The sequence below is a fragment of the Suricata suricatta genome, chromosome X, assembly GCF_006229205.1.
Source record: "Suricata suricatta isolate VVHF042 chromosome X, meerkat_22Aug2017_6uvM2_HiC, whole genome shotgun sequence".
NCBI lineage: Eukaryota > Metazoa > Chordata > Mammalia > Carnivora > Herpestidae > Suricata > Suricata suricatta.
The window spans coordinates 3,882,530-3,895,480 of NC_043717.1; the positions used below are offsets into that span (position 1 = coordinate 3,882,530).

At 51.1% G+C, this 12,951-nt stretch overlaps 1 protein-coding gene across 1 annotated transcript in view; it reads left to right on the forward strand.

The window, feature by feature from the left end:
- Window positions 1-12,951, forward strand: part of STS (steroid sulfatase) — a 133,292-nt gene that overhangs the window by 89,219 nt on the left and 31,122 nt on the right. Inside the window, exon 8 of the mRNA XM_029930654.1 lies at window positions 5,485-5,622. Coding sequence (XP_029786514.1) covers window positions 5,485-5,622 — 138 coding nt within the window. The remainder of the gene's footprint in view (window positions 1-5,484; window positions 5,623-12,951) is intronic.

Genomic DNA, 12,951 nt, shown 5'->3' on the forward strand with positions numbered 1-12,951 from the left:
CCGTGACAAAGCCTGGGTAACCCCCAGGGCAGATTCAGCCGGTGGCCATTCAGAAGAGCAAAGGGCTGCCCTGGAATTCCCAAACCTCAGTTTCTGCCAGACAGGAAAGTCCAGGACCTACAATGGATCAAGAGCCCTGTATGGTCACTGAGCACGGCCTTCTCAGAAGTGTTCCCTGCCAGGCTCATCCCCCGCTGTTCAGATCAGCCATCCCGCCATGAGGGTTATGACCCTCGGGAAGCAGTGGGCATAGGCACTGACCCCGAGTGGCTTCCTGTGACCCACAGGCACGGCCACATTGGGTCTTCTCCCACACACGTGTGTGACTGTATTGAACAGACTCGGTCACCACTCTGTGCGTCTTTCCTTCATTGATGCAGGACACTGGTGAGCTCGAGATGAGAACTAGTTGGAGTTATTTGCATTATTTCCAGCAAGCACCGTGCCCTGGGAAAGACACACACACACACACACACACACACACACACACACACACACAGGTTATTGCTAACCCATGAAGATAGCAGAGTTGAGCCGTCAAAACACCCCAGATGGTGAGAGCAGATGCAGGTGCAGGGGATAAATCACACATTACAAGTGTGATGAGGGCAGAGACGGGTTTAGTGGAGGAAATCACAACATTATCGTAACAACCAGGTACAGCACAAAATAAGGATGCGTTTCCCGGAAACAATAGGAGCTCAGACGGGAACTAACTGAAGCGAAAAGCGCCAGCAATGTGAACCAACGGCCGTCTGCCGAAAAGCAACACTGAAAGTCGTAGGCTCTTCTGTTTCCTAACTGCCCTGATAATCCAAAATCTACAGTATTATGTTTCTTTACTGCATGAAAAAGTTAGCTGTTGAGTTGAAACTCTACCCGCGTCTCATTATCATTGTGGTTTTAGAAATCTGTGTTTTTCTTTCTCCTTTTATTATATGTCGGCATTTATGACACATTTAGTTACGCCTGAACGTTCTTCTGAAAGCACAGTCTTCAGACGGGCACTGTTGAGGTTCACATACTTCCCCGCAGAATTGCTGAATGAGAGTCCTCACTTTCACGTGCTTCCCAAGGCGATAAATAAGCCCATTAAAGTGTGAACAACGCCGATGTGTGAGATGTGATAGGTCAAGTTTACCCGCATTAAGTGGACCTTGGTTCCGTCCGGGGACCGCAGATCTGTCGGCACGTTGACAGACATGCCGTAACCCATGGGGTGCTGGGTGTGGTTCTCACCCTACATGAGCTGACAAAGAATTGCCTTTCTAGGGCCGGTGACAGCTAGAGGTCTCTGTGCCCCTCAGTAACGTCTGAGGACGTAGGTTACAGCTGAACCGTGAGAGCCACGCCTGACGGAGAGTCAGAATACGGCCAGTGTGTTGGTTGGGCAGCCTTCTGTCTCCGGAGGGACCAATCGCTGCCTGATTCTCAATAGTGGCTTCACACTTGTGTGTGCAGTGAATAAATGGAATGAAGGAACTCTCTAGAATGTAGGCCTCCTCTGCAAGCCACACTCAGACCTGGAGAAGAAGGAAGGAGTCCGATTTTGACATCTCCATGCATGGTCCTTTTGGTTTACAAGAGTCCGATCTGAAGGTCCCGTTTTTTGAGAAGCTCACTCTTGTGTGTCCCCAGCTAAATAACAAAGCGATCTTGAAATGGCTTATTTTCTGTCTTTGTTTCATTTGGGGAACAATGTGAGAAAGCTTTGGAAATAACACATTTCGTTTATAAGCTATCCTTCAGCCCACCATCGGCAATTCAGAACTATCATGCCGTATAAATTGGTATCATTATACCTTGAGAACCTCAGTGGGAAACCGTATTTGTGGACCTCTGACTCGCCATGTGCTGCTCCGGAGGCGAGAACCACACACAATCATTTGCTCTCTCGGGAGAGCTCCGTTCAGCAGTTTTAGGAGAGAAATATGTTAGAGCTTTGCAGGATCAATCGTATGAAAACTTGAACAGTTCATGGGCTTCAGGCTTTACAAAGGAGATTCCGCCATCAGACCTAAACTGTGTGGGATGCAGAGGGGTCTTTTGGGAAAGAAGGAAGGAAAAGGAAAGCAGAAATCTGACCATGTCTGCGCAGATTCGGGGAAATATTTTGCGGTCTGTACATGCCCGACGGCTTCAGCTGCGGGCCTTGGGTTAACCCAGCCCAGCTGTAAGGGCACTTTTGATGAAAAAGATAAAGGCATCGTCTCGGCGATGAGTAAGAAGAATGGATGGACACAAGGGAAATAAGTATCTTCCCACGGTCGTTTGGACACTGGGATGCGGAGTAGACGGAGTCTATCTGTTAAGCGCACCTGTAGGCTCACCTGGAGATGAAAAGACCGTGCCGGGGAAACAGGAACTGTCACTGGCCTGAGCAAAGTGAGCGGGGTCCCCAGGAAGCTTCCAGGGCTTGGCACTCTGCGCTCACAGCATGGAGCCTGCTTGGGACGCTCTCCCTCCCTCTGCCCTTCCTGGGCTCATGCTCGCTCACTCTCTCAAAAAAAAAAATAGACTGTTTTCTGAAGAATTTTCAGAAAAATCAGATATACAGAAAAATTGAGTAGAAGGAACAGTTTTCATACATTCCCTTTCCTGTGCACCTTCTGTGCCTGAGACGATCCTGAATTATTGCTGTAACTTTCTTGTGGTTGATGAACCCACGTTGAAGCTCTGCTCTCAACTAGGGGTGGTAGTTTTCATTAGGGGCCACCGGACCCCACGCTTTGTGGAGGCGGACGAAGGTATGATGACCCGTATCCACCATTCCAGTAGTGCACACAGTGGTTTGAGCGCCTAAAAATGCTGTGTCTTCTCATGACCGGAAGCTCGTTTCTTCTCAGCCGATAGCAGTCCGTTGCCTGGAAGCCAGAGACTGTACCCATTCACCTGCTAGGGGACATCGTGGTCGTTTCCACAGTTTGGGCAAATATCAGTAAAACTGCTATAATGTTTACATACAGGTTGTGTGTCCACAGAGGTTATCATGGATACCACATTTAAAAAAAAAATCATGCCACATTTCTTCTAAATCTATGAAAGGTTTATTTGGAAGGTAGGTATATGATGGCTTACCCTTTTGCAAAATACTAATTATAACTCAAGGAAGTAAACCCTTTAGTTCTCTGCTAACTGCTTGGTCTGTATGATTTTACTTAGAAATTATCATATGAAGGGTGCTGGGTGGCTCAGTCAGTTAAGCACCTGACTCTGATCTCAGCTCAGCTCATGATCTCCAGGTTTGTGAGTTCAAGCCCCACATCGGGCTCTGCACTGACAGTGTGGAGCCTGCTTGGGATTCTGTTTTCCTCTCTCTTTCTCTCCTGCCGTCTTCCACTTGGTCTCTACTCTCTCTCAGAATAAATACAAATAAACTTTTTAAAAAATGCCAAAAGGGGCATTTTTCCTTCAAAATATAAGTGGAGGTTGTATTGTCTTATTTCTTCTGTTTCACCTCATTAAGTAAATTACCATTTTCACACTGACTAAATTAGAGTTGGAGCCAAACCCCCCCCCCTCGATACGCACGGGTGATGTGCCTTGCTGTGCCTGGTATCACCACCATCAGTGTCTGCATGGTCATGATTTATCATGAGGGACATATCCGAAATGGCCCTCATGGATCTTACTGCTTGGTGCTGAGTGTGACATTTATGGATACAGTGCGGCTTCTCGGAATGTTTATTACAGGAGTTCAAAAATTGTGAAGATTGAACGTACCGTGGCCCGTGGCCTTTACAGGCAAATGGCAAACACATGTTTGTAACGAATGACCTGGGTCTTGCTTTTGGCTCTGTGTGCCTCCACGAAGAGTTGACGCTATGGTCCTTCGCCTCATTTTCTGAACCACACGGGCGGACATGCAGCCCCAACGTGGGGGGCCCCATCTCCGCGTGGCTTGACCTCCATGCTGGCAAGGATATGCCCGTACCCGTTATTGTTACCGCTGCAGGACATAATTGGTGTCCCTGCAAGGTTTCCGTGGCTGTGGCTAACCTTGGTCACGATGTGGATTCTCCACCCAACCCCCAAAATTTGGTTGCCGTGTCCAAACTAGTGATGCCACGCCCACAGCAAGAGGGTAAGAGCAGGTTTGTTCTTCGCATAGTGAGGCTTGCTGGCGGGAGCACGGTAGATCCCGAGCGGACCCAAAAATCGCTTGAAAGCGACAGGAAAGGAGAGTGTCGGACTTCTCATGGCTGGAGGAGGCGGGGATTGGCCCCCGTGTGCGGGCAGCGGCCGGCGTCGCCTGATCCCCCCAGAGGCCCTGCAGGGCGAGGCACCCAGGCTCACTTGTTGGCTGGCTGAGCACACGTGCAACAAGGAGCAGTGAGGCGTAGGAGCTGTTCGTGGTCAAACCTCAAAAGCGGGGTCAGACCCTCATACGTCCATCACAATAGAATTGCGCGCGTTAACTGACTCAATCTCACGGGTAGCATAGCGTACATGCGTGCCCGCAGAGTCACAAAGAGCGTTCCTTAGTTTGACCATCGTGTTCTTCTGATTGGAAAGCCGGCAACGGCTTCTCTTCACGCAGTCCACACTTCAGCCCTTCTGCCTTCAGCCGACTCCTGGTGTCTTTTTCCTTATGGGAAACTTAGGCATAAACAGTAGACAGGAGAGGGAAGTAAACTTGCATGTGACCTTGATGCGCATTTAACAACTTGTGCGGAACCTTGTTTAATCTGCACCCCGTCCTGCCTTCCCTTCTTCCTGCGTTAATTTAATGCACACAAATGGCTGTCATATCATTTTGTCCATGAGTATTTCAGCGGGTGTCTCTGTTTCTGTTCCCTTTCTGTCTTCTCTTAGTCCTCTGTGATTCCCACAGGGTCCATCCACAGAGATACGTAGGGTGTGAGAGTCTGCCTTTGGGAATCCAATTTAATGCTTCCTTTCTTGCTCTTCACCTTCCTAACTTGGTGACCTTGAACAGGTCACTATTGATCCCATCTGTGAAATGGATCCTACACTGTTTAGTCAGTAAGCTTCCGTGTGGTCTAAATAAGATAGATAGTTCTATAACTGTCTAGACTGTACGTACTAAAAGAAGACATTCATCATAAAATATTGGTAGACATGTTTGTTCATATAAGAAGAACACTGATGTTTTGGGGTTTGGCAATGAACAAGGGGAACTGGTAGACTTCTTTGTATCTTCGGGACCACAGCACCTTCCTCTCAGTGCCTCATGCTCTGTGGGCCGGATTCTTCCAGAATACTTTCTCAGGTATCAGTCTACAGAATCAGCCCATGATGCCTGGAGTTTCAGGTGATGCTCTTAGCTCAAGGACTGTGGCTTCCAAGAACCCTCCTCAGGCTTTCTGATTACTTCACATCCCCTATTGGGATCACTGTGGGAAAGCTGTGATATCCTACAACCTCTCCTTCCCATCTTAAGAGAAGTCCAGGAGAGCAAGGAATCTCCTTTTCTTTTGTAAAGATTGAACTGTATTAACACTGACTCTCTCTCCCCTTCAGGGCAGATCTTGAATGTCCTAGATGAGTTGAAACTGGCTAATAACACCCTCATCTACTTCAGTTCGGACCAAGGAGCCCACGTGGAAGAGGTGACCGCCAAAGGAGAGGTTCACGGAGGGAGTAACGGCATCTATAAAGGTGAGGACTCAGTGACGGTGGGAAGTGCCGACGTGGCTGACCGTGGCCTCCCAGCTCACCTGCCGGGTGTCGTTTCCTTGATCTCTGAGCTCGGATGCTGTTCCTCTTCCGCTCTCCAGTGTACAGGCCATCACTGTGTCACGGGCGTTGAACGCCGAGGGGACCTCGTCGTGTCTCTGTTATGGTCTCCACGGGGACGGAAGGCACGCACTGTGTGTCCAGACATGGTGTTTCACACCAGTGCAGGCTCATACCTGAGAGCTGGTGAAAACAGTAGTACGTGTCTCAGTTCCCTATTGCCGCTAAAACAAAATAACAGAGACTTCTGCCTTAGAACACTTTTTTCACATTTATTTAGAGAGAAAGAGAGAGAGAGAGCCTCCCAAGCAGGCTCTGCACTGTCGGAACACCGGGCTCCAATTGTGAGATCATGACCTGAGCTGACAGCAAGAGTTGGACACCTAATCAACTGAGCCACCGGGGGCCCCAGATTTATTACGTTCTTGTTCTGGAGGTCAGGAGTGGGAGGTGGTCTCACTGGTCTGAAATCAGGCTGACAGCAGGACAGTCCTTCTGCGTGCCCTGGGGACGCATTCGTTTCCCTGTTTTCTCCAGCCTCTGGAGGCCACCTGTGTTCTTTGCCTAAATAACCAGTTAGTGCATCTTGAAAGCCAAGAATGCAAAATCTACAAACCCCTCTCTTTCTCTCTCCTTCTCTCCTTTACTTTCTCTCCCCTCTGTTTCCATACTCCCATCTCCTTCACTTCCTTTTACATTTGCTTCCGTAAGGACCACTGCGATTCTGTTTGTCCCGCCCAGGTCATCCCACAGGTGATGTTCCTGTTTAAGGACTCTTTGCGTCTGCAGGGTCCCTGTTGCCGTGGTAGGGGGCTTCGTGGCAGGCCCTGGGGGAGGCTGTGTGTGTGTGTCTGTGTGTGTGTCTGTGTGTGTGTGTGTGTGTGTGTGTGTGTGTGTGTGTGTGTGTATGTGTTTGGAGGCTGTTAAACTCAGTATGCACTGGCGATTGGGGCTCATGCTTCATTCCTAACACGGCGTCAGCAACGCCAGCAGCATGATGGATCCGACGCGTCACTGGGGATACTCGATCACTGAGCATAGATCAGACCGAGCTCCTGACCCCAGCTTGCTTGTGCTGTGTTCCCACTGTGAATCCAAGGCGTACCTTTCTGGTTACGATTCAATGTACACATTCCCCAAAGACTTGGCTATGAAGCCTCAAGGGGCATATCGTTGCCAAGAGTAAGGACGCCCACCCAAATCCGCAGTTTTTGCCCCTCGGGACAGGATGAGGGGAGGGAACAATCAAAGAGGTAAAGCGTGGTGTCCCAGCCCGTGGGGGCTGCCTTCCTACAGCGACAAGATGCACGGAACACACAATGGCTGGGGACTGTCTGGTGTCACCAGCACAGAGCGGTGCTGTGCCTCCCTGCCCTGCAACATTCACTCGCAGGAACCAGACACATCTCCAAACGTGCAGAAGGATGAAAGATGGAAGGCATCGGTTTAGTCTATTATTTGGGCTGTGTTTCTGGCAGTGGCCGTGAGGCAAAAATAAACAGGCAGGAAGTCAGGGTCAGCGCTGCGTGGGTGGGCATGTGGCTGCGTGAAACCTGGACGATGCCATTTAATTTATAAGCACAAGACGTAGCGCGTCCAGCAAGGAGAGGCTCAGGGGCGTGGGGGCCCCAGAAAGGTGGCCAAGGGAGACGTGGCCGGGAAGGACTTCGCCACGCTCTCTGCTTGCTTGCTCTCTCCTTCGGCTTCTGGCTCGCCTGCGTTAGCACTGGGCGTGACAAGAAGCACACCACTTGGCCGGCAACGCAGAGGGAGGGTGTGTGCTGTCATCCCAGAGGCCACGTGACTTCTGCTTGTTTTCACGTCTTCCTGTGCGCAGTCTGCAGTCCTCTTCCGTTCTGACCAACTCGGGTCACGGACCTTTCTTGCACGTTTGGTTTTCTGGGATGTCGATGGAGGCGTTCCTGCCGGGCGCTGGTCTGCACGTCCTGCACTGGCTGTTCGTGGCCTCCCCTGGCTAGCCTTTGTCCCCGCGCCGGGACGTTTGATGCGGGAGTGCAGAGCGAAGTTACTGTTCGGTGTGCACAGGATGAACCCAGCCCAGGCAGCCAGTGCTTTGGCCAGCCTCCCCTGTTTTCCGTCTTCAGTGCAGGGGGAGTCAAAACTTGTGTTGCAGAATATTAAGATGAGACGCGTCTGCCTGTTTCTACAGGTTATGGCCCGTGTGGACAGAGCGGTGTTTAGTTTATGTTATAGATGTCAGCGTCTCTCTATAGTTGCAGTTACAGACTCAGGTCCGGGCACACGTTCACCGGTTCATTCATTCTTCCGCTGAAGGTCAGTGAGGATCCAAAGTGGGTTAGCAGCTGGGGAAGAGACTTGTACGTAAATCACAGTAGGAGAAGTGGCTACAACATAACGGGTGACTTCAGAAAGATACGTAGAGTGGAGACTCAGTTAGGGGACAGGAGTCCAGATGATGGCCAGCTGATGGATCTTGGGACACATCATGAGCCGGAGGAGAAAGATGTGTGATTGGCATTTAGCCTTGACAGTTGACTCTTTGAAGATACAGTGATGTGGGTAGGAGGGGGCGCGTCAAGGGTCCTGAATGACGGTCGCAAAGCAAGCTTATCCTGCGGTCCTCACTCCCTGTCAGTGGCTGCTCCCTGAGTTTCTTTTTTAAAAGGAAACCTATCAGATGCGTTATGCGTGTGGTGCTGTTTCACTGGAGCGCTGGGAACACCACCGGTGTATTGCACCGTGTTACTATCCCAGCCACTCCGCTGCTGCAAAGCATTATCCCTTTGTCAGATTTAGTTCGAATCAGGCTCCCAGTGAAACATGAATAAAAGGCAAGGCCCTAAGACCAAGATGGGTTTCCTTCCAGCTGTGGGAACGACCAGAGGCTTCCAAATGTCAAAACATCTGGCTTTCTCAAGTTGCTAAGTCCGACACACTTGCTCACAGAGGGCTCACGCTGCTTTGACTCTCTGATCAAAAGAGCGTCTTTTTCTCAACAGTAATGATTTTTACTCTCCATCAAAACCCCTCGGAAAGATCATTAGCGTATGAGCCCGGGGATTCTGCCGGGTTAACACACTACCTGCTTCCGTAGTGAAGTCTCTGGGTTAATTTGATAGGATGGGCACAGGAAAACCATGCTTGTTCGGAATTCAACGGGTTATTCTTGGGACACAGGATCCCTGCTGTTGTCGGCCTGAGACAGTTGTCACATTATGGGGGTGAGGGAGTAGCAACACCCACCATTGATACGAGTCTCAGTTTTTGAAAGGTGATGTTTGCAGCCTGATTCGCTGTTGGGATTGAGAGACGGGTAAAGTGTGTCAGTCCGACGCTGGTTTCAGCTCAGGCCATGATGTCTCCGCTTCATGACATTGAGCCCCGCATCGGGTTCTGGGCTGGCAGTGCAGAGCCTGCTTGGGATTCTCTCTCTTTCTCTGTCCCTGCCCCACTTGCTCTATGTCTCTCTCTCAAAATAAATAAAACCAAGGCTTAAAAAAAATACATACTAAAAAAAAAACCCAAGATAAATAGGGGCACCTGGCTGGCCTAGTCAGTAGAGCATGCAACTCTTTCTTTTGTAAGGTTATTTATTTATTTTGAGAGAGTGAGTGGGGGAGGGGCAAAGAGAGAAGGACAGACAGAATCCCAAACAAGCTGCAAACCCGATGCAGGGCTTGAGCTCACAAATGCTGAGATCATGGCCTGAGCTGCAATCAAGAGTTGACCACTCTCAGTGGGTTAAGTGTCTGACTTCGGCTCAGGTCATGATCTCACGGTCTGTGAGTTCGAGCCCCATGTTGGGCTCTGTGCTGACAGCTGAGAACCTGGAGCTGCTTCTGATTCTGTGTTTTCCTCTCTCTGGTCTTCTCTTGCTTGTGCTCTGTCTCTCACTGCTTCTCAAAAATAAACAAACATTAAAAAAAAAAGAGTTGGCCACTTAACCAACTGAGCCAGCCAGGAGCCCCAGAGCACGTGACTCTTGATCTTGGGGTCCTGAGTGCGGGCCCGACCTTGGGCATAGAGCTTACTTAAAGAGCAAGATAAACAGGTGAACATCAAAACGCCCTGACCGTGACCACTTACAATCATTAAATGTAAAAATGCCATCAGGATTGTTAGAACATTGAAAATGCCCAGCTCGCTCATTCGGGACCGGGGGATAGGAATCACTGCCTTACAGTAACACGGTTTACGATCTCCCTGCAATCCTGAGTTGTCTCTAGGAAGCACAGACTATGGCCCCCAGTTTGTGTGACGGCACCCCGGGGCCGGTGTGGGGTCTGTTTCCATCAGATAAGGGGAGGGACCCTCAGATGTCTCTCTTCATTCTGCACCCTCACCGGGATCCGGGCAGCATAATTCCACCTGAAGAAATAGTCCTGTAAGTTGTGCCTCTCTTAAGACAGGATCCGTTGGCCTCACTTGGCCTCATTTGTGTCCAAGGCAGTGTTTTGAGCCCCTGGAGCACGTCTGGTCGAGATGGTGGGAGCTCACTCAGGGACAATTCTCTGCAAGCCTCAGTGCTGGCCCTTCCCCCTGCGTTGAGCTGCCTCTCCAAGGTGCACACGTCTGGGGCCCTGTGCGAACCCTCTCATTTCTTTGCCCACGCACTCCCCTGATTCGCCGCCGTCCAAGCCCCGGAGCGCCGTGGCGCAGATCTTAGAGACGCCGCAGGCCGCATGTCTCAGGGGCCCACGCAGGTCATGGGGTCACACCGGTCCTCACCCCGTGACGCCGCCCCTGAGGCTGGTTTCTTGGCGCCCCTGCAGCCCCTTTCTCGGATCTGCCCTGTCCCGCATGTTCCGACGGCGTGTCCTGTGCACCGAGACACTTTTCTCATCTCTAGTGATGACGTCCTCCTCCAGGCCAGCGTCACGGCGGCGCGTCTCCCCGGTGGGTTTCCAGGCGGGTTCACGATTCGGGGTCTGCAGGCCATTCTCCACCCCGGCAGCCGGGGCGCTTTAATAAACGGGCGCTCGGCGTACTGGAGTTTTCCGATGGCTGCCCCGGGACGGCTGGCTGATGAACCACAGATTCTCGCTCTCACTTCCAGACATCCGAAGTCAGGGCATCAGCAGGACCGTGCTCCTTCTGCGACGCTGCTCTCACACCTTTCCCGGCGGGCAGTTGCCGCAATCCTTGACCCTCCTTAGCGTGCAGACACATGGCTCCAATCTCTGCCTCCTCTGTCTTCACAAGCCTTCCCTTCCTTTCTAACACCCTCCGCTTTAGTCCCATACACTGAGAAGGAAGTGTGCAGGTGCACCCGGGCTGTACACTGTCCTACGCGACCCAGAGCTGCTTTATCCTCCTGCTGCCTTTCTGTTTCCTTCTCGGGCCTGCCAGCCTTCTCATCCGCTTCCCACCTGAGGGGCTTTCCATTGGCAGTCCGTTGTGGTGGAGAGCACATCCCCGGACGTTTGCGTGGATCTGGTCCCTCGTTGGCAGGTCACCTCTGTAAGATCTCCCTGGCCCGTGTGACCAGAATTCTCCTCTGTGCCACCGGAGCCTCGACACACCCCCTCACGGTACTCTCTCGTGCACGCAGCGTGTTCTCTGTTTACTCATTTGTGAGCTCATGGTCCGTGTCCCTTCTCATCCGTAAATTCCGAGGAAGCAGAGACCGGGGCGCGCTCTGCACCCTCTGTCTCCGTGCATGCACACGGGACCCACAGGGCAGGAGGTCGGTACGTACCTGCTGAGTGAATAGTGAGCACGTCCCGGGTTTCTCTTCCTTCTGCTCCTGCTACCGTTCCCGAGGATCTTCCTCTTTTCCCCCAAAATACCTCCTTCGGCTGGGGCCAGAATAACTTCCCGAAGATTTTCTTATAGTGGAGTTGAGAGTTTTCTGTCTCTTTCTCAGAGCAGAAAATTCCCTGTACTCTCGGAAGAGACTGCTAGCCTGGCTCTGGCTTCATTTCCATTCCTCTCTCAAATCAAGGTCACCCTGGAGGAGGCTCGCCCCCACCTCCCTTTTACGCTGCCTGAAGGCAAGTAATAAATGTCGGTGGAATGGATAAATTAACTCTCTAGGCGGTGTTTGCAGAAGCACGGGGGTGGGCTCAGCCTATTTTCCCGACTTGCTCAAAAATGTGCACTTTGCCCAGCTATAGAGAAATGCTTCCAGAATCTCTGCAGCTTCTGCGTTTCTCCTTTATCTTATGTGCAGAATCCAAAAGCAACTAATTAGCTTGAGTCCGTGCGGCTTCTGAGTTGCTTCCTCCAGCAATGGGACTGGGCATGTCTTCCCTTCATGTGATCACGCAGCTTTCGGAGAGCAGTTGATGACTTGCTGGGAGACAAACAGCAAGCGGGTCTGGTGTTTATTAGGAGGTGGTTCTGTACGTGCAGGTGCCTCTGCAGATTCTCACAGGTATTTCCGCCCGCTTCCCCAAGGTAGGCACAGCAGCCCCGTGTGGCTGGTATGGGTATTTCGTGTGCCGGGAGGCATCCAAGCCTTGTCACCTTTGCGAGAAGACCGCATGCTGTCTTCATTTATCAGCTCACTCGTTCAGTCACCTTTGAGCAACAAGCATTCCACTTATCAACCCCGTGCAGTGTGCCAGGGGTGGGGCTAGCTGCTGGGGTGTCAAGGCCAAGGATGCAGGGTACCCGACCTTCTGTAGCTCATATTCTGCTGATGAGATGGAGATCTACAGAGGTAATTTCAGAATAATGAAGTGGCCAAGGGAAGTCTCGAGGGGAGAGATGGCTAGAGGTACTCAACACAGCCTGGACTTCCAAGAGCCTCCCACGGGGAGGTGACCTTTTGCAGGCTGATGCTGTCCTGGCATGTTGGCACGGAGGGGAGCAGGGAGGAATCCATTCAAGGTGGGAGTGAGATGTTTACGGCGAGCACAGAGCAGCTCAGTGTTGCTACAGATGAAAGAGAACACAGGGATTGTCGGGTGATGAGGTCACACATCCAAGGTAATGTGTCCAGTAGAAATGCATTTAAATAATCACTGCCTTTTGGGTAAGAGTTAAAAATGCATGTGAAAAATACCGCCCAAATCTAGTAGAAGGAGAGGGTAGAGGCATGCAAATAAGAATAAATTAAAGAATGACTGTGTCTCTGTCTTGTCATCTTCAGAATTGGAATAATAGGATTTTTGTAAGGGGAGTCTCATGGGGACCTTTAGTGAGGATTACAAAGTCAGTGCGTGCAGAGTGTCTGCGAGAGGGGTTCCTGTCCTCCACACGTCCGAGATCTGGGATGACTTCTATGTTGTTTTACTCACATCTGCATCCACCAAACCTACAACA